The 23,974-nt window shown below is 50.2% G+C and overlaps 2 protein-coding genes across 3 annotated transcripts; one reads left to right on the top strand and one right to left on the bottom strand.

Moving 5' to 3' along the window:
- The first annotated feature begins 236 nt into the window (after positions 1–236).
- EXOSC5 (exosome component 5) lies at positions 237–9,309 on the top strand. The gene is made up of 6 exons (XM_002694995.6): positions 237–452; positions 4,857–4,970; positions 5,498–5,619; positions 6,931–7,071; positions 8,049–8,138; positions 8,855–9,309. Exons 1-6 carry the CDS (start codon positions 305–307, stop codon positions 8,945–8,947), a joined length of 708 nt encoding a protein of 235 aa, XP_002695041.2. The 5' UTR covers positions 237–304; the 3' UTR covers positions 8,948–9,309.
- A 1,986-nt stretch (positions 9,310–11,295) lies between these two features.
- Positions 11,296–16,027, bottom strand: TMEM91 (transmembrane protein 91). 2 transcript variants are annotated; one of them, XM_003587255.6, is made up of 4 exons: positions 15,838–16,027; positions 14,382–14,605; positions 12,168–12,317; positions 11,296–11,636 (listed from the first exon to the last, which is right to left on the bottom strand). In XM_003587255.6, exons 1-4 carry the CDS (start codon positions 15,848–15,850, stop codon positions 11,478–11,480), a joined length of 546 nt encoding a protein of 181 aa, XP_003587303.2. In that variant the 5' UTR covers positions 15,851–16,027; the 3' UTR covers positions 11,296–11,477. The 2 variants fall into 2 exon arrangements, with proteins under 2 accessions (XP_003587303.2, XP_010813261.1); XM_010814959.4 differs by having other exon boundaries at positions 14,424–14,605.
- Between the last annotated feature and the right edge of the window lie 7,947 nt (positions 16,028–23,974).

The raw sequence follows: 23,974 nt of genomic DNA, 5'->3' as shown, positions 1-23,974 counted from the left end.
AGTTATTCCTGTAACCGGCAAAGAAGAGGACAACCCGTCCAGCGCCTCAGGGTTTCAAGGCCGGGGGCCTTGGGTAGGACGAGCTCATGCCAAGGCCCGCCCACTTTCTCTTCTGTCCAATGGCTTTCCTGGACTTCCGAGCGGGAGTGGGAGGGCCCAGATTGTTAGTAAACGCCGAGCCACGTGCGGGCGCCCCTCTTGGAGCCCCCGGGTCGGCGCGTGCGTACTCTGTACGCACCTCCTACGCAAGCGCGCGCTTCTGGGCGGAAGCAACAAGCCCCGGCTGCACGTGGGCTCCGGGGCTATGGAGGGGGAAATGCAGACTGAATCGAAGATCCGGGCTGATTCTGGGACAGAGCCCGGCCCTAGGGTCCCCGGCTGTAGCCTCCGGCACTTTGCCTGCGAACAGAACTTGCTTTCCCGGCCTGATGGCTCTGCCTCTTTCCTGCAAGGTAGGAACTACTAGGTTGTATTATTTTGGGGGGGCGGTTACAGTGTACTGCTCTAGCTGGTAAAAATCTCTCTTGAACTGGTGCAGTTCTTGCCGGGGTGGACACTACTGCATACGCAGGTAGACATATATCTCTCCCTCCAGACTAGCAAGGAGAAGATTGTTAAGTACGTAGAATGGGAGACGGCAGACCACCTCTAAAGAATGAATACTCCAGAATAGGGGAAATCTTCTTACCCGGGGGTCTCCCTTGACTAGGTTCCTCTCCGGTTTCCCACACACGCACCCTTGGTCCATACATCCCAGGCTGAGGCAAACCTGTTTGTTTGCATAAATGCCCAGTGGACTGTCACCACTTCCGGTTTACTCCCTAGCCCGGTGGCAGATCTTTTAAACAAATAGTTACTTCTCAGATTGATGGTGATGTCCCCAGCCCCACCTCTTGGGTAAATGTCCCTTTGACTGGGATACACAACTCTCCCTATATCCCTAAGATTGGGGTAGTTCTTACCTATTAGGGAAATATCCCCTTTTCCTAGCTAAACAACTCTGAAACTAGACTCAGTTCCCTTACCCCTCTGAGGGAAATATTCCTCTGGGGATAGGCCTAAGGGTCACCCCCATAAATGCTTCAGACCCTGCTCTAGGGCATTACCTGAAACCCAAATACAAAACCTGCTTTCATTCATTCTTTCATTGAACATGTACCTTTGCTTAGTATTGTTCTGGGCAATAAGTAAATAAATTTTTTAAAAATCCCTGCTGTAACGGATTTGACATTCTTACATTCTAGTCGGAGAGACAGGCAAAAGATAAGTAAAATATGTAGTAAAAAACTGGAGAAAAATACAGTAAAGATGTAGAATGGGGTGTGCCAGAGAGGGTTGCAGTCTTAATTAGGATGGTCAGGAAAGGCATCAACTGAGATGGTACCTTTTGAATAAACACTTAAAGATGGGACTTTACTGATGATCCAGTGGCTAAGACTCTGAGCTCCCAATGCAGGGGGCCTGGGTTCAGTCCTTGGTCAGGGAACTAGATCCCACATGGTGCAGCTAAGAGTTCGCATGCCCCAACTAAAGATCCCGAGTGTTGCAGTGAAGACCCAGTGCAGCCAAATAAAAAATTTTTAAGGCAGTTTTTTTTTCCCCTAAAATTGGCTTTTTGCAGGGGGAGCAAACCCTAAAGAGATTAAGAGGAAAGCTTTTAAAGCATTAGGAACCACAGGGTCCTGAGGCCAAAACTTGCCTGGTGTGTTTGAAGAACAGTCAGGGGGACAGGGGTGCCTGCATCGGTGACAGGAGATGGGGTGGAGGTAAGGAGGCCTGCCCCTCATATAAAGTCTAGTGACTGAGAATGGAGCCATGTGACATGCTCGGAATATATCTTTATAGATTTTAGACTTTCTGGCTGCAGTGTTGATGGTAAAGGGCATGGGGGAAAGGAGGAGAGGAGGGTGGCGCAGACCAGAGTGGGAGCAGGACTGGTGGTGAGAGTTGGAAGGTAAAACCGACAAATCGCGGGTAGTTTGGTTTGGGGGTATGACAGAGTCAAGGATAACACTAAAGTTTTTTACCCAGACCAGCCATGCTGGAAGAAAATGAGTTCAGTTGGAAACATTACATTTGCAGTGCCTAATAGACTTTCCCATGGCAGTGTGGATTCGGCAGTCGGACATACAAGACTGGAATTTGGGGGTCCTTTGGCTCTAGATGGCAGTTCAAGCTACTGATTGGATGGAATCACCAAGAAAATTAATATAGATGGAGAAGAGAAGAACTTAGAACTTACCCTGTGCCTTCTAGCCTGGGTGGAGCTAGGAAAAGACATTGAGAAGGAGCAACTAGTAAGGTAGGAGAAAAATCAAGAGAGGGTAGTGACCTGGAGCCCAGAGAATGTGTTTGAAATGTAAGGACCAACCAACTGTTTTGGTCCGGCTGAGAGACTGAATCATGTGAGGATGGACTAGACCTGTGGGTTGACAACTTGGTTGTCTATTGTAGGTGGTGCAGCCAAGAGTCACTCTGGGACTTCCCTGGTTAAGATTCTGAGCTCCCAGTGCAGGGGACACGGGTTCCATCCCTGGTCCAGCAAGCTTCCACATGCCTTGCATCACAACTACTTGAGCCTACACACCCTAGAGCCTGTGCTCCCCAACAAGAGAAGCCAGCGCAATAAGAAACCTACGCATCACAACGAAGACCCAACGCACAGCCAAAAATAATAAGTAAAATTTAAAAAAGAAAAAGCTGTTCTGGTGGAGGGGTGAAGTCAAGGAGGAAAAGAGTCAGTGAGCAGAGACAGCTCTTCAGGAACTTTGCTGTAAGAGGATAAGCTAGATGGGCCAGGAGTTAGATGGATGTGGGGTCCAGAGGGGAGGGAATTGCTAGAGCCATGGCCTCAGCAAGATGAGAAGGGAGGCAGTCTTGTGCCCAGGTGAAGCACAGACAGCGCCTTTGGAGTAACAGGAAGGAAGACCCCACTGTGGATCTAGTTCTGCTTGGATAATTTCCTCCTCCAGGGTCCATTCTCCTGGAGCCAAGAGAGTCCCTCAGTTGTATGGCAGCTCTTCCTCCCCTTCCCCAGAACAAAAAAGCCTCTACCTGGGACCTCCCCAGGCTTAGCTCTCTTGCTCAGTGCAGGTGCCTGGAGGTTCTTAGAATTTAAGAAATACTGAGCCCCTTGTGTGTTCTAAAAAAGAAAGAAATACTGAGCCCCTTGTATGTTCTAAAACCCCAAAACCCAGGACCCTGGAGCAGGGTCCTCTGCAAACCCTCACTAGACTCTCCAGTGAGGTTAAAAATGCCAAGCCCCAGAACCCACCTATGCCAACTAAGGCCAGCCCTCTTTGTGCTGATTGTTTAGTCGCTCAGTTGTGTCAGCCAGGCTTCTCTGCCCATGGGATTATCCCAGCAAGAATACTAGAACAGGTTGCCATTTCCTCCTCCAGGGGATCTTCCCAACCCAGGGATGCCAGCCCTCTGTATTTTTAAATGATCTGCTGTAGCGATTCTGGTTGCAGGCCTGTGTTTTGAAACCGTGCTGGAGCTCCATGTCTTCCCACTGCAGGTTGCAGGTCCAGCTGCACGTTAGAATGGCCTGTTGGAGCTCTGAGGCTCCCAGTGCCTGAGCCCCAGCCCCCAGCAATGGGATTAAGGCTCTCTAGGGGAGGGGCCTGGGCATCTAGATCTTTTTAAAGTTCTGCAGTGAGCCCAGTGTGCATACAGGGTTGAGAACTACTGTGTTCACTAGTGGGTTTTGTTTTTGTTTCCGTTTTATTTCTGTTCTTTGGTCAGGTCAGGTTTTAGTTGTGGTGCGTGGGCTTAGTTGCTCCATAGCATGTGCGATCTTAGTTCCCTGATCAGGGATCGAACCGGCATCCCCTGCATTGGAAGGTGGATTCTTAACCACTGGACCACCAGGCAAGTCCCCTTCAGTGGTTCTTTGTAACTGAAATATAGTAGAAAATATCTGAGTACGTCAAAGCAGCAACAGTAAGAGTTGTTTTGGGAGGCGTTCGTTCCATTTACATCCACACAGATTTGTGTGAGTTTTGGGTCCTGAACTGTATTTGAGTCTAAAATGTATTTCTTCCAGGGAGTTATGATCAGGAATGTTTGGAAGCTGCTCTTGTAGTCCAGTCTACCCATTTTGCTGATGGGAAGACTGAGGCCCAGAGACGTAAGCAAAATCAGCTGAGATTACAGAGCCAGGAGGAAATAAGCAGGTGCCAGGACCCAGCCCTACATATTCATCCCTTTCTCAGGTGTCCTGAGTGCTGCAGAATCTGGGGATGTGAGCCAGAGGGAAGAGAACTTGGCCTGGGGGAAGCTTTGGAAGGAGAAGTTGGGACCAGCAGCAGTAAGAAGGAGGAAGGTTAGCACTCAGGAAGAACTTCCTGTTAAAGTTATTAATAGTAGCTAAAGTTCTTTGGGCACTCAGCAACTTAGCAGGCAGCATCCTAAGTATTTCTCTTTTTATCTCATTTAATCCTCATAGCTGTGAAAGATGTCCTGTAGGTGTTTGCGTTGGTTTTTGGTTTTTTTTTTTGGCTGCACCGGGTCTTAGTCCCAGCATGCAAACTCTTAGCTGTAGCGTGTGGGATCTAGTTCCCTGACCAGGGGTTGCACCCAGGCCCTCTGTGTTGGGAGCTCAGTCTTAGCCAGTGGACCACCAGGGAAGTCCCAGGAACGTACTATAGTCATCCTCATTTTACAGATGAGGAAGTAGAGGCAGAGACATGAAGCAAATGCTTAAGGAATCACTGCTAACAAGGGGTGGGCCAGAGTGAGGGTGACGTGGGGACCCCTGGCCACCCAGCTCAGGGCCCACAATGTTAAGTGCCTCATGTCAGACCCCAGAGGCAGGGAACATGCAGGTGAGCTCGCCCATGCTTTCTCCCCAGGGGATACCTCTGTCCTGGCCGGCGTGTATGGGCCAGCCGAGGTGAAGATCAGCAAAGAGATCTTCAACAAGGCCACGCTGGAAGTGATCCTGAGGCCGAAGACCGGACTGCCTGGTAACTGTTCCTTGCGCCCGGTGTCCCCGTCACTGCCCTTTCTGGTCTCCACTCCTCCTCTCAGCTCCCCTCAGCTGTTTCTTCTTCTCCAGCTCTCTGCCTGTACGTCTCTATCACTTTTCTCCCTCTCTCTCTCCATCTTCTCTCCCCCCACCCCCTTCTTTCCTGGCTCCATCTCTCCTCCTTTCCATTAATCTGTTTTTCCACCCTTTTACTCTCTGCCCCCCTCACTCCCCAGGGCTGGGTGCACTGGGATGGGAATGGACAGCAGCACTGGACATGGGAGAGCTCTGAGGTTCTCCTCCCCTGGGAGGCTCCCTTGGTGGGCGCTGGAGGTGGCAGGCATTAAGTGGGTGGCAGTTAGGCCCTGCCTCCCTCCCACTGGGACTCCTCTCTCATTCCCGCAAATTCTTCCCGGGCCAAGACTGCAGGCCCTTTTCTGGAGGCTTGGGTGGGGCATATGGAGACAGGTGAGCCAGCTGGACAGGAAGAGCCTGACAGCCCAAACCCACCCCTGATTTCCGCAGGCGTAGCGGAGAAGAGCCGGGAGCGGCTGATCAGAAACACATGCGAAGCGGTGGTGCTGGGAGCGCTGCACCCCCGCACCTCCATAACTGTGGTACTGCAGGTCGTCAGCGATGCTGGCTCTGTATCCTTTCCTCCAGGAAGTCCTCCAGAATCTCACTGATTGCCCTCCTTGCCGATGGCCATGTACACACCCTCTCCTAGTCTGCTTGACAGATGTCAACTTGTAGGAACAGCAAACACGGCTTGAGCGTTTACTGTGTCAGGCAATTTATACAGCACGGACAACTCACACTTCCAGTAACTGGCAGTGCCAGGACATAAGCCCAAGCCATGTGGTTCTAGAGCTCAAGGCCCCTAGCAGCTGGGTCCTGGTCTCATGTTTCAGGTGAGGAAACCAAGGCCAAGAGAGGGGAGGTCGCTTACCCAAGGTCACACAGCTGGAAGGCAGCAGAGGCTGAATTCACACACAGGCCCATCTGACTCCAGAGCCTATGGCTTTGACCTCATTTCTGACCCTGAGCTTGGATTTGAGGCTCAACAAGTGCAGGAGCCCCGAGCAGGCAGAGCCTTTGGTTCGGCAGCTCAGCCTTGGAATGTGGCTGCGGTTTGGGTGCAAGAGGCAGAGGCCCAGAAATGGGCATTTCTAGACAGCTTTGTGGATGTGTGTGGCCCTGCGTTGGGCAGATAACTTCACAGATGGGGGAAGAGGAGCACTGTGAACCCACTTCACAGATGGGAGATAGTGGAGGGTCAGTGGCAGAGGTGGGGCTGGCTGACTGTAAAGCTGGGCCCTGGGGAGGAGAGACTTGAGGAAACTGAGCTGGGGCTGGCTGTCTGACTCAGGCCTGTGCTCACCTTGCACAGGGCCAGGGCCACACCTCTCCCTGGGACTGCCGGCTCCCTGAGGACACTGACTCCTCCCTCTGTCATCCCGCTAGCCTGTCGCCAGCTAGCACTGCTTGCTCAATTCCCCAGCCCCGGGCCTGGTTCTGCCACTGCCTCCTTGTTTTATCTTGAAAGGCTTCTCACCTTTGTTTCCCTGAAGGTGCATACCTGCTAAGTATCCTTGTGATCCCTGACTGAGACTCAGAGAGAGTAAGTAGCTTGTTCAAGGTCACACAGCTTAGGGTGGCAGTTCAGGTTTGGAACCCAAGGATACTAGATCCCAGGATTACTCTGCCTTTCTGTGATCAATTAGATGTCTGGTGTTCATGGCACTGGCCTGGTGAACCGGAGGCATGGATGTGTTCTGCTGACCAACTTTCAGTAGAAACTCTTAACATCCACTGGCGATCCAGTGGTTGGGACTCTGCGCTGTAACTGCTGAGGGCCTGGGTTCAGTCGCTGGTGGGGGAACTAAGATGCCACAAGCCACATAGTGTGGTCAAAGAAAAACAAAAGATGAAAAAAGAAACTTAACCACTGCCTGTGGCTCCTGGCCTGTTGCCTGAATGCCGCCTGCATGGCCCTGGTGGACGCTGGTGTGCCCATGCGGGCCCTCTTCTGTGGGGTCACTTGTGCTCTGGACTCTGATGGGACCCTCATGCTAGACCCTACTGCTAAACAGGAAAAGGTAAGTATGAAGGGCGGGGTGGTGAAAGGCCCTGGACAGGCACCCTCCCTCTCCTCCTCCTCTGGGCCTCGCTTCTCCAAAACAGTTGGCTGGTACCAGCTCTAACCCGCTAAAGTGACAAGGGAGTTGATTTTAAGAGGTTCAAAAAGAAAAGCAAAAACTTAAGAGTTTCTTCTTCAGTGGCTCAAGTTCACAGTGTGCTGAGGCTCCAGTTATTCCCAGTTATCTGCTCAGGACTGTGACAGTCACATCCAGTCAAGAAAGCAGAAAGAAACCCCTTGAGAGCTTCAGACGGGGGGTGGGCAAGTGGAACTGAATGCAGGGAACTGGTCACAACAGCCGTGATGGAAGAGCTGAAGAAGCAAAAGGGAAGAAGGGAGGCCCCCCCTGAGATGAGAAGCCTGAAGCCAGCTCCTGCTGGGTGCTCTTGGGGACATGGGAGCAGTCAGATCTAGATGAAAACAGACAGTCTGGCTCTGGCCTGGCTGCTGAGGTCCACAGCCACCCTTTCTCCATGACGACTGTGGTGGGTGATACGCCTCAAACTCCTGTGAGGACCCAGATGCTGCTTTCTCCTTCCTCTCTTGTCTCCCACCAGATTCCCGCTACACCCAAACTGGCAGGGGAACCTGGGAAATAGAGCTTGCTGGCTTCCAGCCCCAGAGAGCAGAGCACTCTGGGAGGCACTGAGGGATGACCATCACCGTGGCTGCCCCTCTGGGGCAGAACACTGTGCTTTGGAAGCCCTGTCAGAGCCACGTGGTGGGATCACGTGGGGAGCGATTTCCTAGGGAGGGGGTGATGTGTAGACTCCCCTCAAAAAATACACTTGCTACGTGAGGGCCTGGCTGCGGGAAAAGCAACCCCCCTCCCACCCACCACCCCCCCCCACACACACACACACCCGCTTTGGGGCCAGCTGAGATTGTATCTGAGGGGAGGGTTCCAGGTCTTCCACTTGTACCTCTCGTTCCTAGGAGGCCCGGGCAGTCCTGACCTTTGCCCTTGACAGCGTGGAAAGGAAGCTGCTGATGTCCACCACCAAGGGGCTCTACTCCGACACCGAGGTACCACTGCATAACTGGGGGTGAACACCAGGCCTTTTCCACCCCCCTGACATGAGGTCCGGTCACTATTCTAAGAGGCTTAAGGGGAACCCCTTCCTTGCACCCCTTCTGTAAATAGGAGGTTTTAAAGTTTGTGGCCATAGAAGCCTTTGTGGGAATTTTAAAGGGAAACCCAGATTTCCACCTGAGAAGAGGGGCTCAGGTGGAAATCAGAACATGGGGCACTTGAAGCCTCCCAGCTTCCAGCTCAGAGCTGTGCACCCTGGAGTTTGGGGTGTCTGAACAGAGTTTGGCACCTGCTGGGCCAAATGGTCACCAAGAACATTTACCACCTGGTCCTCCTGTGAATCCAGGTATACACGGCAGTAAAGATTTGGGGTCTCAAGTTCCATGGCTATTAAGAGTATTCGGAGTCACAGGGCCTCTGGGTCTGAAATTCCAATCTCTGGGTCTGGAGCTCGGTGAGCCTGGGAATGCTTCTGGGGGCAGGAAGCCTGACACTGTTGGTCTGAGGGCCTGGAGCTGTTTAATCAGCCCTGAAGCCTTCTCTAAGGAGACCATGAAGTGAGGAAGATGATAATGCATGTGGAGTAACCCCCTCACCACCACCCTCCCCTGGGGAGCGGGGCTCCCGGTGAAAGGGGAGGTGTTAGGTTTGGGGGGTTCTGGGAGTCAGGTGGGGCCCCCGGCACTAACCGGCCCCCCTCCCCTCCCAGCTCCAGCAGTGCCTGGCTGCAGCCCAGACGGCCTCCACACACGTCTTCCGCTTCTACCGGGAATCACTACAGAGGCGTTACTCCAAGAGCTGAGGCAAGCCAGGGCAGGCCGCCCCTCCCGCCACCTCCAGCGTCAAAGAAGCCAGCAGGCCGGCCCTGCCGAGAAAAGAGTGGCTATAGCCGGCCCCCTGGGCATGGGGGACGGGCACAGACCCCGCCCCACTCCAGGAAGACACTGGTAGGGTAGTGCATTCACTGAATGAAGCTACTCATTCTAACAGCCCCATGAAGCCGGGACTGCAGTTAGAGTGTGCAAGCCCTGCTGGGTGCCAAGGCCTCAGCAGTGAATGAGGCTCAGGTTCGAGGAACGTTGATGTGATAGACAAGTAACAGTAGTGTGTGTTGGATGGTGGATGCTATTTAAAAAATAAAACAATACAAAAAACTTTTTTAAAGGGGGTTTAGGTGAGTTCATGGCGGGGAAAGGGGACAGATTCAGTACATCAGTTGAGGATACCTTCGTGCGGAGGGGGCATCCGAGGGAAGTCCAGGAGAAGGCCAGGGATGAGCTTAGGGAATCATGGACACGTGGTGGGGGAGGACCCCTTGGCAGAGATAGGCAGAGGTTCAAGAACCAGCAAGATGGCTGGTGCACCTGGAGCAGAGGAAGGGAGGGCAGGAGGGAGGGAGGAGATGGTCAGGGAGACAACGGGCTTCGTGTGCCTTGGAGGGCAATCTGCCTCTGAGCACTGCCTTTATCCAGCAACCCCCTGAGGTGGGGCTGTTATGGTCCCTATTTTAAGGTCAGGAAACAAACTTAGGAGCCAGTTAACTGCCAGAGGTCACTAGCTAGTTAGTGGTGGAACACGGGTCCGTCTTCAGAGTCCATGGTGGAACACGGGTCCCTCTTCAGAATCCAGACCCAGAGCCCCCACTATTCAGACCCCAAGAGAGTCAGCACACTCTGGACCTCAGGTCCCTGACAGTGAACGGAAGTGGCCGAGGCCTGTTGATTCTCAAGTCGGGTGGTGGCACCCCATAAGGGGCTTCTGGAAACAGGTATATTTTCGGTTGTGATTTGACTGATTCCCACAGATGGGCCACATGCCTGCCGGATCCTGTCTGCCACTGACATTTGGGGGGTTATGGTAAAAATGACATGTTGGGGAAGGGGGTCCTTTGCTGCAGCTTCACATGGGTGCACTGACTCACACAATTGCCCCTTTGGGCAGGTGTCATTTTTATCCCCGGTAACCAAGGAAATGCATAAATAGCTTGAAATGATGCTCCGTGAAAATGGTCAGGAGAGCATAGACAGTGAATAATGTTTTCTTGCAGGATTAAATGGCAGTGTGCCTGTGCACGCTAAGTCGCTTCAGTAGTGTGCCACTCTGCAACTATGGACTGTAGACCACCAGGCTCCTCTGTCCATGGGGTTCTCCAGGCAAGAATACTGGAGTGGGTTGCCATGCCCTCCTCCAGGGGATCTTCCTGACCCAGGGATCAAACACACATCTTTTCCATCTCCTGCACTGGCAGGCAGGTTCTTTACCACTAGCGCCACCTGGGAAGCCCCAAGATGGTATTAAGTGGAGTGAAGAAAACTAAACAGCTCTCACTTTGTTACTTGATAATATCCAACCTGGGGGGGTTGGCCATGGCATGTGGGATCTTAGTTCCCCGACCAGGGATGGCACTGTCCTTCCCTGCATTGGACATGTGGAGTCTTAACCACTGGACCACCAGAGAAGTCCCTCAGGCCCCATTTAATGTATCTGACAAGCACATTAGGCACAGGGCTATTTTGCCTGCTAGCACTTTGATGCTTTGAGGCTCCAGCTGTCCCAATCTCAGGCTGTGGGATGCAGCTGCCTTGGACCCCAGGTGGGCCAGTGATAGGGTGCCTGGCAAAGACCTTGGTGGCACCAGAGCTGCCCACTCCCATTTTCCTCCCCCAGGAGGGGGAGCCTGCACAGTGGAAGCCAAGAGATGGGAGACCAGACCATTTCACTTGACACCCTGAATCCAGTTCTCTCAGTTTTCCTCCCCTTTGTTGTGTAAAAGAGTTAGATTTCTGCCACTGCTTTAAAGGAACTCAGGAGGGGACTGCTGTGTAGACTGTATGATTCATTTGGTCTCTACAACTGCTCCAGCTGTGGGGAAATCAGTCCCATTTTGCAGATGAGGCAAAGTGAGGCTCAGACCATAGGGTTACACGGTGAACTCGGAGGAGGAAGGACTTGGAACCTCGCTTTCCCTAATTCCCTGCGGACCACCCATGTTCTGGAGAGAATGTTCTGCCATCTGGGAGCCCTCTGAGCCTCCATGGATTCTCCCTTCTCTGGCTCTGAGGTGTCCAGGAACACCCCGGGGGACAGCCTGTCACTCTGGCCCCGCCTGTCCACCTGCCCACACACTCAGACAGACACAGGTTTGGCGGCAAGAGTGTCTGGTGTTTAATCGCTCTCTGCGGCCTCCAGGAAGGCGGGGAGGGAGGGGGCGGCCCAGCCCACTCCCGTTTCTGGATGCTGCCGCTGCCGCCCCGTCCGCCGGGACTCTCCACTCGACCGCAGACGCGCTGGGCGGCCGGCCTCTGGGTTCACAGCGGGGGCCGCAGGGGCAGCTAGGGCGGGTCCCGGGAGGCGAGGTAGGCGGCCAGGGTCACCAGGGCGGCCGCGTATGTGCACACGCCCAGCCCGACGGCCAGGACCCCCAGCAGGAAGGCTCGGCGGGAGGCGGCCCCTGCCCCCTGGACGTCCCCCTGGGCCCAAGCCTTGTTAGTCTGTAGAGGCGTTGGGCAGCGGTGACTCAGGCGTCCCCTCATCCCACCCTGCTTCCCGCAGCCCGACCCCTCCCCCACCCCCACACCCTTGTATTCATATGTTCCAAAAACAGCGAGCAGCTACTGTGGGTCAGGCACAGCTGGGCACTGGGTTTACTAGGTGACTAATAAAAATAGACATATATTACTATATGCCACAGTTCTAACTCATTGAGCTTCACAATGACCCTGAGGTAAGAATTAGTCATCCCCATTTTACAGATAAGGAAAATGAGGCACAGGGAAGTTAAGTGGCTTGACCACCACCTTACCAGAGGCTGGGGGGCAGGCCTAGGAGTGGAGCTCACTCTGCACTCCCCTCTGTGACAAACACGCCTCACTTCACTCCTGAATATTTCTACGTGAGTCCTCTTCATCACTTCCCACCCACCACCCCAACCCACCCAAGCAGGGCTCCTCTCATTTGTTTTCTTTCAAATGCCATTTTCTCTCTTATATCCAGTCCCCTCTCAACCCCACCCAGAGACTGACCTTCTGGGCCAGGCAGAAGGCGGCGATGCCCAAGGGCCAGAAGCAGCACAGCATGGAAAAGACAGCCAAGCCGAGGTGGTCGTGGGGCAGCAGCGGGGGAAGGGGGCCGCCCCCGCCCCAGTCCGAGTCACTGTCACTGGATGAGACATCCTGTGGGCAGGAGATGGCCTGAGTGGGCATCTCCATCCCCCGTCCCTGCCCCACTGCTCTGCTCCCCATGCCCCCAAAGACACCAAGAGAGAAAAATGTTCCCAGAGATAGACTCTTGACCCCTCTATATCCTGGATGCCTCCGAGGGGAAGCTTTGGACCCTGCCTCCTGAGAAAAACCTCACCCACGCTCAAAAGCTATGAGTTCAATTTCAAGAAGTTCACAGGTCCAGTCATGGGTGGGTATTACAGCTGCTCATAAGCCCTGAGTTATAAACCCCTGAAGTAGACACAGAAACCAGTGGGGACCAGAACCTGCAAAAAAGATGGAGATCAGAGGAGAGAGCTCTGGTGGCCTGAATTACTAGGACAAACCTGCCTGCTGAAACCACAGGTTCTAGGTTTACATATATATATATATATATATATATATATATCAGTTCAGTTCAGTCGCTCAGTTGTGTGTGACTCTTTGTGACCCCATGGACTGCAGCACACCAGGCTTCCCTGTCCATCACCAACTCCTGGAGCTTGCTCAAACTCATGTCCGTCAAGTCAGTGATGCCCTCCAACCATCTCATCCTCTGTCGTCCCCTTCTCCTCCTGCCTTCAATCTTTCTCAGCATCTGGGTCTTTTCCAATGAGTCAGTTGAAATGTATATATGTATATATATATATATATATTTAATCTTGCATCAAATAGCTCACAAGACTTTAAGGAGTTACTGTAAGGCCAAAACTGAAGTGAAAATCAAAATTAATTTAACAGAGAAGGTCCCTTCTGCCCAGCAGGCATTTCCCGATCCTGGAAAAATTAATCTTTCATTCACACCCTGAACTAGATTAAAAATGATCTCTGAATGGCAGTGCCCCTAGGCAGTTGACAGAAGCAGACCCAAATCCTTTCTGGACAAGGTACTTTGATTCTAACCCTCAAAACCATTTTTCAAATACAATAACCAACAAGCCATCAAAGATAACCAGGTACACAGGAACCATGGAGGAGAACTAGCAAAATAATAAGGCCCTGAAAGTCTTCAAATACTGGAATTACCAGACACATAACCATGTCGAAGTGAAGCTTACTGCCACGGTGTGGCGGACTGTTTCTAAAAATGGCCATAACCACCTCTCCCCTCCCACAGGCTCTTCTTACAGTGTGACTGATAATCTTCCCATCAAGGGGTGAGGTCTGTGTCCACTTTCCTTGAGTCTGGGCAGGCTATGATTCATCTGTAATTGATAGAATGTGGTGGAAATAATACCACACGACTCACAAGCCTAAGTCAGAAAAGGTGAGGCAGGTTCAGCTTTGTTGAAACACTCCTGCCGGAGGGCTGGAGGCACATTCGGAGTGCTGCCCTGAAGCTTACGTGCTATGAGCCCAAACCAGCCCACATGGGGTGACTCCTGCAGAAGCCCTGAGACCACATTAAGAGAGAGATACCCAACCAGACCCCCCTGCTGATTCAGACCCTGACTGTTCCAGTTCTGGCCACTGGCTGGCCTTGACCTCATGAAAGACCCTGAGGCAGAACCACCCAAGTCCTTCCCAAATTCCCAACCCATGGAAACCATGAGCCATGATAGTGATTGTTGTTTTAAGCTACCAAGTTCTGGGTGATTTCTTAAACAGCAGTAGCAACAGGAAAACCATGCTTTGCAAATAAAAGACAAGCTTGAGAATATGGACACGGAATAAGAAATGATAAAAAATGACATTAACTGGAGGGGAGAAAAAAAGAGAGAGGTGCAGAGATGTATCAGCTTTAGAGAGACAGAGAGAAAACAAGGGGGTCAGAAATGATTGGGAAGAAAGAGCCAAAAGGAACAAAGATGAGAGACGAATCTGGAGAGAAAAAGGTAAAGAAACCAGGGGAGAGGAAGAACAGGAAAAACCACAACTGGAAACCCAGGAACATGCATGCAGTTGGGAAGTGAGACTCCAGGCCAAAGATGGGCACTCCCTCTGCCAGCCTGCTGGATGTTGGCCACAGCTGGGCTTCCCGCCAGCCCCCTCCCCCAGTTCCCACTAGGGTGCCTTCCTTAGTGGTGCTGCTCCTACCTCAAAGTCGGGGGTCCCTGGCTCCCCTAGTCCTGCACTCACAGAAGGAAGAGATGGTGGCAGGAACTGCCAACCCTTCAGCGATTCCGCAAAGGCTGTCTCTCGAAAGGGAGGCCCCAGCTCAGGCTCACCGGACTTCTGGATGGGAAGCTCTCCACCCACCAGTAGGGGCTGTTGGAGCTCTCGAAGACTGGGGCTGTCCATGGCTGGGGAGAGGCTCTTTCCTAGGGGAAGGGGAAAGAACAAGACAGGCTGTTTTTTTTTGTTTTTTTTTTTTTTTTAAGACAGGCTGTTAATAGTCTCACCTACATCTCTCCCCTGACTCCTGGCTTTGGAGAGACTCCAGGCAGAGACTAGGTAACTGAACCATCCTAAGACCCATTTAAGCAAAACTGAGGTCTAAAGAGTTAAAAAGGGACTTCTCTGGTGGTCCAGTGGCTAAGACTCTGCACTCCCAATGCAGGGGGCCCAGGTCCAGTCCCTGATCAGGGAACTAGGTCCCACATGCCTCAATGAAGACTGAAGATCTCGTGTGCTGCAACTAAGACCCAGCATGGCCAAATAAATAAATAATTTAAAAAAGAGTTAAAGAGGATGGTCCAAGTTGTGGGGGAGAAAAAAAAAAAACTCAGGAATCTGAACATTCAGTTCTGGGCTTCTCTCTCCTCAGGGCAAAACCACACACCTGTTCCACAGTTATTCCAAACCATGCTTTACACACTTACTTGGCCCATGAACTACACACCTATCCTGAGTTCATACTCCCATCCCTCTCCCACACAGCCATCCCCAGTGACGCTTAGTCCACACACCCCCTGTGCCCCACAAGCCTGCATACTCAATACCCAAGTCCCCTGCCACACATACCCGACCAGGCAAGCCCAACCCCGACCTGTGCACACTCATGTCCCAAGGGACAGTTTGCCCCAAACAACATGAGCTCCCAGAAAACACCCCTCTGAGGCCTGCAACCTTCTTACACACTCACCCCAAACAACTCCTTGTACATTCATCCTAATCCCCTCAACATCAGAATTTCCCCTGATGTAGGTATATGCACAGGCTTCCCACACATGCAGATGGAACACTCTCCTGTTTCCATCACTTCCCCTGCACACCTGCCCCAAACACCAGGGTCCACACACCCCTCTTACTCCACCCACATTCATGACCCACACCCACCTGCTCCCCAGACACCTCCTGTTTGACCAGAATCCACCGTTGCACCCCTCCCCCAGAACACCACCAACCCACCACACACTCCACTCAACCATAGAGAATATTCTCCTGGCCCTCACGATCGCCCGGGGGGAGAGGGAGGGTCCCCAAGTCTCCCGCCCTCAGCCCAAACCTGGCTTGAGCCGATTTCCTCGCCAAGGTTTTGCCTCCCTGTCCCTAAATCCAAGACCTGGGGTAAAAGCGGTGCTCCCGGCCCGCAGCTGCGCCCCTCACTCACCGCCCACAGCCATAGGCCAGGACCTCCTGGGTTCCCTGCACAGACACCCGACCCGACCCTGCCGCCCAGGGTGGGGGCACTCAGTGAGCCCCGCCCTCCCCAGGGTCCAGGCCTGGCTGCTGGCTCAAGGTTTCCGCGCTCAGCCCAGTGCCCCTCTCAGCGCCCCGGGCCCGCAGCGCGCGGGGGCGGGGATGGGGGCGGGGCTACGGGCTCCGGGGCTCCGCCCTCCGCGGAGGCCGGAGGATGGGGCCTTGAAGGCCGACGTCAGCGCCGGGCGCGGACCCCTACCACCCCGGGTGTGGAGGAGTGGGCGGGAGTCTCTAAGAACAGCGGGCCCTGATTCCCTGAACCCAGACCCTAAATCTGCAGGACGGAGGAGGGAGCACCCCGATTCTCCAGGGCCTTCTTGGCTTGGCCCCGCCTCCTGCCCACCGCCCTCCCCGCTGCCCAACAGTCAAAGCAGCAACCCCAGCTAACTGTTGGCACGGTTCTTAGTGCTTTACATACACACGTTATGTATATACACGGACAGTTTATTCCTGAGAACGACCTGAGAAGCACTGTCACTGGTGGTCATGTCGTGCCCAGGAGGAAATAGGCGCCGAGAGTTAGAGCTTGCCTAAGAGCGTGCGGCAGGGTCAGTGGGTGTAGTGACCCACGCCCTGCCCCTGCGTTAGATGCCCTGCATTCATCATCTCACGGATTCCTCTCGATCTCTCTCACTATTCTGCACATCAAGCAACTGAGGCTGAGAGATGTGTGTGAGTTCACTGGTCCGAGGTAAGCAACTAGTAACAGGACCCACAGGCAGATTCTAACCCAAGGCTGTATTTCTTGCTGGCCCACGTAGAGGGGTGAAAACAGAGGCAGAAGGTGAGGTGGGGGCTTCCAGGGAAAGGGCCGGCGGTGGGAGTGGGCCAGGGATGGTGTGCTGGTTATCAGGTGGTACAGGCGGTAGTTATGAGTTACAGTTTGGACCCACACAGACCTGAGTTCCTTTCCAGGCTCTTCAAAGCACTCGCTATGTGACCTCTGGATAATAGCATCACCTTTTTGAACTGCAATTTCTCCATGTGTAAAATGGATTAAGTACTCCCTGTCTCTTAGATTGTGATCACATATATAAAGCACTTCAATTAGGTGAAATTAACACATGTCCAGCATTTGCCCCAAACTAGGCACTCTGAACGTGTTTAATACTGCTTAGGAATAGAATTATTTATTAATGTAGCCATCATCTTCAGTTTGATGAAGGAACTCTTCTCACCCTACAGGCCTTGACCTCCTTCAAGGAGGCCACCCAGTTTGCACTGGCTTCCCTGTCTCTCGGAAGCCTTCCGTCTCACCAGTCCCAGACAGCCAAACTGGAGGATTCCCTTCCTAATGTGGGGCCGACCAGAGTTCTCTCGCTCCAGGGCTCTGGGGCTCTGTGCCAAGAGTCCAGACGCTGGAGTTGGCACGGGCCCCACTCCCAGGGAGAGCAGATGGTGTCTGGAAGTGCACTTGGCTCAGTCAGATATTCTGGCTGACAACAGGCGGGGAGACCCACGGGAGGATAGAGGAGGAGAGGGAGCAGAACTGTTCTATCAGGAGAGATAACCTGTTATTCTTTATTGTCTCCTTAACCTTGCTCTTATCACTGTGAAACATACTACATACTTTGGCTGTTTGTAGTTTGAATTCCCCCACTTCAGTGCCAGCTGCAGCTGAGCTGGGATTTGCTCTCTTTTGTTCACTGCTGTGCCTCGGGGCCTAGAACAGTGCCTGGGTGCAAAGCAGGCCTTCAATACCTATTTGTGGCATGGGCACATGAATTCTTACCAGCTTCCCTTTTTTACTGAGGATGAATCAATACATTTTACTGAGGCTGAATTTACTGATTTTTACTGAATCCCTGAGCAACATGGGGCCCCCTGACCCCCTAGGCCACCCTAGAGATTTTTTTTTTTGGTCATCTGCATGCAGGATTTTATTCCGTGGATAGAATCTGCACCCCTTGCAGTGGAAGTGCAAAGTCCTGACCACTGAACCACCAGGGAAGTCCCGCACCCTAGAGATTTAGTCACTTCACTACATTCTCTGGCCACCATCAGCCTTGTACAGTCTCCCTGCCCCTTCCAGGGTTCTTGGGCTTTGTGATGGTCCTGAAATACTGAACATGAAATCCCAGCCAGGATTATTAACAGAAGCCTAAGCCACTGAGTGAAAGTTTGATAAGGAACAGGACATATATTTAGTCTCAAAGGATCCCCCCACAGATAACTTATTACAAAGGGGAAAAACAGTATTAACGGACAACGTCAGCAGACACCACTTAAATCAGGTGGTGGAAGTGAACATCATCAGTATTGGAGCTGATCAACCTCGTGTGCCTACTGATGTGTACTTGAAAAGGAAGGACATGACATCATTTCTATGATGCTTCTGCCAAAAATGCATCATCTGAATCTAATCATGAGAACACATGGGGCAGAGCCAAATCGAGGGACACTTTATAAAGTAGCTGATCTGAACTCTTCAAAAATGTCAGTATTGGGGCTTCCTTGGTGGTCCAGTGGTTAAGAATCCACCTTGCAATGCAGGGGACGATGCCAAGGATTAACTAAGTTCGTGAGTTGCAACTATGAAGCCTGCACGCTCTGGAGCCCATGTGCCACAACTAGAGAGCCTACGTGCCACAGCTAAGACCTAATGCAGCCAAATTAAATATATATTTTTAAAATGTCAGTGTCATGAAAACAAAAACATAAAAATCTAAAAGTCGGCAGCCTGTTCTAGGTTAAATGTGACCAAAGAAACATGACGGGCTTCCTAGGTGGCACTAGTGGTAAAGAACCCACTTACCAATGCAGGAGACATAAGAGGCTCCGGTTCAGTCCCTGAGTCGGGAACATCCCTTGGAGGAAGGCATGGCAACCCATTCTGGTATTCTTGCCTGGAAAATTCCATAGACAGAGGAGCCTGACGGGCTACAGTCTGTGGGGTTGCGAAGAGTCGGACATGACTGAAGTGACTTAGCCCGCACACAAAGAAACATGAATCTGCCTGCAATGTAGGAGGCCTGGGTTCGATCTCTGGGTTGGGAAGATCCCCTGGAGAAGGAAATGGCAACCTACTCCAGTATCCTTGCCTGGAAAATCTCATGACAGAGGAGCCTGGTGGGCTGCAGTCCATGCGGTTGCAGAGTCAGACACAACTGAACAACTAACACTTACTTACTTAGAGCAACATGACAAATAAACACAAAGTGTGACCCCAGATGGAGAGCAGATGGTGACAAGGTGTGTTATTGGGACAAAGGGAGAAATTTGAATACAAACTATGAATTAGATGATAGTTTTCTATCAATATTAAATCGATACTTGGGGAAATATTAAACTGGTATTATGGTTATATAGGAAAATCCTCTAGTTCTTGGAGAATTTTACTGTTAAAATAATATTATGAATATAATATCTGTATATGTGTATACATATATGTAACACATATGTGTTCATATATATATGAAAAGAAAATCAAGTGAAAAGTTGAACAAAACTTCACAAAAAGAGGAAATCCAAGGTAGCAATGAACATTTAAAAATTACCCAACTAATCATCAGGCAAATGCAAATTAAAATCACAATGTGATACCAATACACCCTCATCAGAATGGCTAAATGATAGAAGAAGCCACCAGGAAGTACTGGTAAGGATGTGGAGCAGGGGAACTCTCATACATCTAAAATTGGTTCAACCACTAGGCTGAATGAGCATTCAAATTGGTTCAACCACTAGGAAAACTGGGCAGTTTCTTCTATAGCTGAACATATCTTGTGTGTGCGTGTGTGTACTTAGTCATGTCTGACTCTTTGTGACCCATGGACCGTAGCCTGCCCAGCTCCCCTGTCCATGGTATTTTCCAGGCAGGAATACTGGAGTGGGTTGCCATTTCCTTCTCCAGGGGATCTTCCCAACCCAGGGATCAAACTCATGTCTCTTGGGTCTTCTGAACTGGCAGGTGGATTCTTTACTAGTGAGCCACCTAATGACCCAGCAATTCCAGTCCAATAAGATATGAACATATGTCCACCGGAAAACAGGTTCCCATCAATAGATGGATAAAGTATAGCATCTTCACACAAAGGAAACTATATAGCAATGAGAATGAAAGAACTACAGCCACGTGCAATGGCATGGGATAAATTTCACAAAGCACTGAGCAAGGAACAGCAGACACAAAGTAATACATACTGCGAGATTTCATTTATATAAAGTACAAAACCAGTCAAAATTAATGCATATTGTTAGGAGTCCAGTTAGTGGTTTCCCTTGGGGACATCCTGGATGAGGCATGAAGGGCATCCTTGGAAGTTAGTCATGTTCTTTTCATGAGTTGATTTCTGGTTACCAAGTATGTTCAGTTAATGAAATTTAATTCAGCTGTTCACTTATGATTTGTGCACTTTTCTGTACATATACTGCCAAACATTTATTTTTGAAAATGTGAGTTCTATCTAAAGATATGGATAACGTTCCAAGACGTATCACTGAGTGAAAAATGCAAGATGTGGAAATTCCCTGTGTTTCAGTGGTTAGGACTAGGCTCTTTCACTGCCGAGGACTTGGGTTCAATCCCTGGTCAGGGGACTAAGATCCCACAAGCCACTCTGCTTGGCCAAAAAAAAAAAAAAAAAAGCCAAGATATAAAAGAGGATGAACAGTCACTCTAATAATGAGTACAGCATTTCCTCCAAAAATTAAAAATAGAATTACTACATGATCCAGCAATTCCACTTCTTTGGGTGCATACCCAAAAGAACTGAAAGCAAGGTATTAAAGAGATGTGTGTATACACCCATGTTCATAGTAGCTGTATTCACAATAGCCCAAAGGTGGAAGCAACTCAACTAGATGAATGAATAAAGAAAACAGAGTTATTTCTAAAATGGAATATTATTCAACTTTAGAAAGGAAGGAAATTCTGTGATGTCCACTTTGTAATGTATAGAAATACCAAACCATTATGTTGTGCACCTGGAACTAACATGGTGTTGGAGGTCAACGATGCTTCAAAATAAATAAATAATTGCCATATAATTTTGAAACACAAGGAAGTTCTGACATGCACTACAGTATGGCTGATCCTTGAGGACATTATGCTAAATTATGCTAAATGAAAAAACCCAGTCATAAAAGGACAAATATTGATTCCACTCATATGGGGTACCTACAGTAGTCAAATTCATAGAAGTAGAAAGTAAATAGGGGGTTTCCAGGGGCTAGAGGAAGGGAGGGAGGAGTGGGAGTTTTTGTTTAATCGGTACAGTTTCAGTTTTGCAAAATGAAAAGAGTTCTAGAGACATTGCACAATTATGTGAATGTGCTTAAGGCCACTGAACTGTTCACTTAAAGATGGATAAAATGGTAAATTTTATGAGTATGTTCTCACAATTTAAAAGACTTTAAGAATAAAAACTACATAAAGAGATACTCAGTGTGCTTCTTGTAAAAAATATGTAAAATGTGCTGTCTCAGTAACAACAACATGAACAGTAAAAACCATCAATAATAATAAACATTTATAGTGCTTCTTATGTGCCAGGCACTACCCTAAATTCATTGGGCAGTTGTATTATTATTATTAGTCATTTACATTGTTATTATTGCTGCATAACAAAATCCTCCAAAACTTTAGTGGGTTAAAACAACAAATACTACCATCAGACACAGTTTCTGTTGGTCAGGAATCTGTTGATCGGTTTGTGGGCTGACTCTGGGTCAGGGTGTCATGAAGTTACAGCTGGCATGGTGGCCAGCTGCAATAGTCACCTGAAGCGTTGCTGCAGCTGAACCATCTCCTTCCAAGATGGGTCTCTCACATGGTGCTGGTTTGTTTGGCTTTGGTTCTTCCCCATTTGGGTCTCTCTGCTGGCTGCTTCCCTGCTGTCGCATTGTGGTGGCTGGGCTCTCTCAAGGTGAGCCATGCAAGAGAGAAATGGAGGCGGAATCCTCAATGCCTTTTATGGCTTAGTCTCAGAAGTCACACAGTAACAACTGTACCAGGAGCTACTGGAGCAAGTTACAAAGTACAGCCTATACTCAAGAGGGGCAGGCTCCACCACCTAGTGAAAGGAGTGTCAAGAATCTATGGACATGTTTTAAATGTCCAGCTTCATACATTCATTAAATTCTGACCATAATCTAACACAGTGGGTACCATTACTCATTCTCCTGTTACAGACGAGGGAACTGAGAGGCTAAAGGTCAAACGGAAGGGCCAGAACTAAGACTTAAATCCAGGTAGGTGAACTGGGAAGCATTTTCTTAATCACTAACATTACCAGTGGGAAAGAAACCAACTGAAGAAAAAATATTTAAGAAGGAGCTTTTTATGAGACTTCTGTTTGTTTGTTTTGGGGCCATGCTGTGTGGCATGTGGGATCTTAGTTCTGAGACCAGAGAACGAACCCTGTGCCCAGTGAAATGGAATCAGAGAGTCTTAACCACTGGACCACCAGGTGAGTCCCATGTATAGGACTTTGATGACTGGCTGGACATGGGACGTGTTGGAGTTGAGGATGACACCCATGACCTCCATATTCCTTTGATACTAGGAGATGAGATGTGTATCCAAGAGAAGTGAGACAGCAGGAGGTGAAGAACATAAAGTTTTGGGACAGAGTAAGAGAGAACTATGGGCTTCCCAGGTGGCACAGTGGTAAAGAATCTACCAACCAATGCAGGAGATGTGGGTTTGATCCCTGGGTCAAGAAGATCCCTTGGAGTAGGAACTGGCAACCCACTCCAGTATTCTTGCCTGGAAAATTCCATGGACAGAGGAGCCTGGCAGTCTACAGTCCATGCGGTCACAAGAGTCGGACGCAACTGAGCACGTAGCTCAAGACAGAACTATGGTCGATTTGGTTTAAGGATAAATCATTTTGCCCTAATTTCTTCTTCTTAAATAAAACTGATAATTACCCACCCTGTGGGATATCTGTGGGCTTCCCTGATGGTGCAGTGGTAAAGAATCCACCTGCCAATGTAAGAGACATGGATTCGAACTCTGGGTCAGGAAGATCCCCTGGAGAAGGAAATGGCAACCCACTCCAGTGTTCTTGCCTGGAAAATCCCTATGGACAGAGGAGCCTGGAGGGCTACAGTCCAAAGGGTTGCAAACAGTCGGACACGACTGAGCACACACATGGGATATCTAAGGATTAAAGATCATGCTTGCAAAACAATCAGTTTACAGTGGCTGGCACAGAGAAATCACTTGATAAATGGTAGCTTTCAAATATACCTATTAGTGAAATATTATCGAATTATATACATATTGAATTATTTTTTTTCTATATAAATACTATCTGTGGAGCCCTACACCAAGGTCACAGGTGTAAAGCCTTGTACCAAGTCCACAAATGTGAAGGCCTGTACTAAGGTCATCTCAGGAACTGACCAGAGCCCCCATAGCAACCATTGCCATGAGCGCCCCCCAGATCTAAGCCACTCAATTCCTTGATCCCATATTAGGTAAAAACACCCACTCCATTATTCACCCTATAGCATCCTAACCAATCGCCTAATGCCACCCTTCCAGCAGGAGTTTTGTCTTCAGGCTATAAAAATTGGCTACTAGCCGATGAAAGGCGTTGGCTCTCTTGAGCCGGCCTGCTGTTCTAACAGTCAGCTCTCCCTGCTCTGTCAGGAGGTAGGCCTGCTGTTCTAAGGGCATCTCCCTCTCGAATAAACTCTATCCTCCTCTCATTCTGCCTCATGTCTGGAAAATCCTTTCTAACCTGCACACAATCCACGACACTATCCCATTGAAATGTTGCCCCCCTCCCTATAACTTTGAGCTGGTGACTCTAACTTTTGCTGTCCCCGTTTTACAATAAGTAGGGGAATAAGTTCCCTTTGGACTCCTGGTCTGGGCTGGAGGAATAAGGCAGAAACTAAGGTTCAACTGGAGTTGGAGGGTGGAGAAGGTACTGCTCAAGAAATCAGAACATGTGAGTGCCTCAGTCACTCCACTTGGGGTCATGACATGGATGAGATAACTGAGACCTAGAGCTGTGCAAGGTCCTAAGTTACTGACAGAGTCCAGCCTTCAAAAACAAGATTTTCTGCAGATAAAGTGGGCCTCAGTTCCTCAT

This window comes from Bos taurus, chromosome 18 (genome assembly GCF_002263795.3).
Source record: "Bos taurus isolate L1 Dominette 01449 registration number 42190680 breed Hereford chromosome 18, ARS-UCD2.0, whole genome shotgun sequence".
Taxonomy (NCBI): Eukaryota; Metazoa; Chordata; class Mammalia; order Artiodactyla; family Bovidae; genus Bos; species Bos taurus.
Note: the sequence above shows the minus strand (reverse complement) of the source record. Positions and strands in the feature narration are given on the sequence as shown.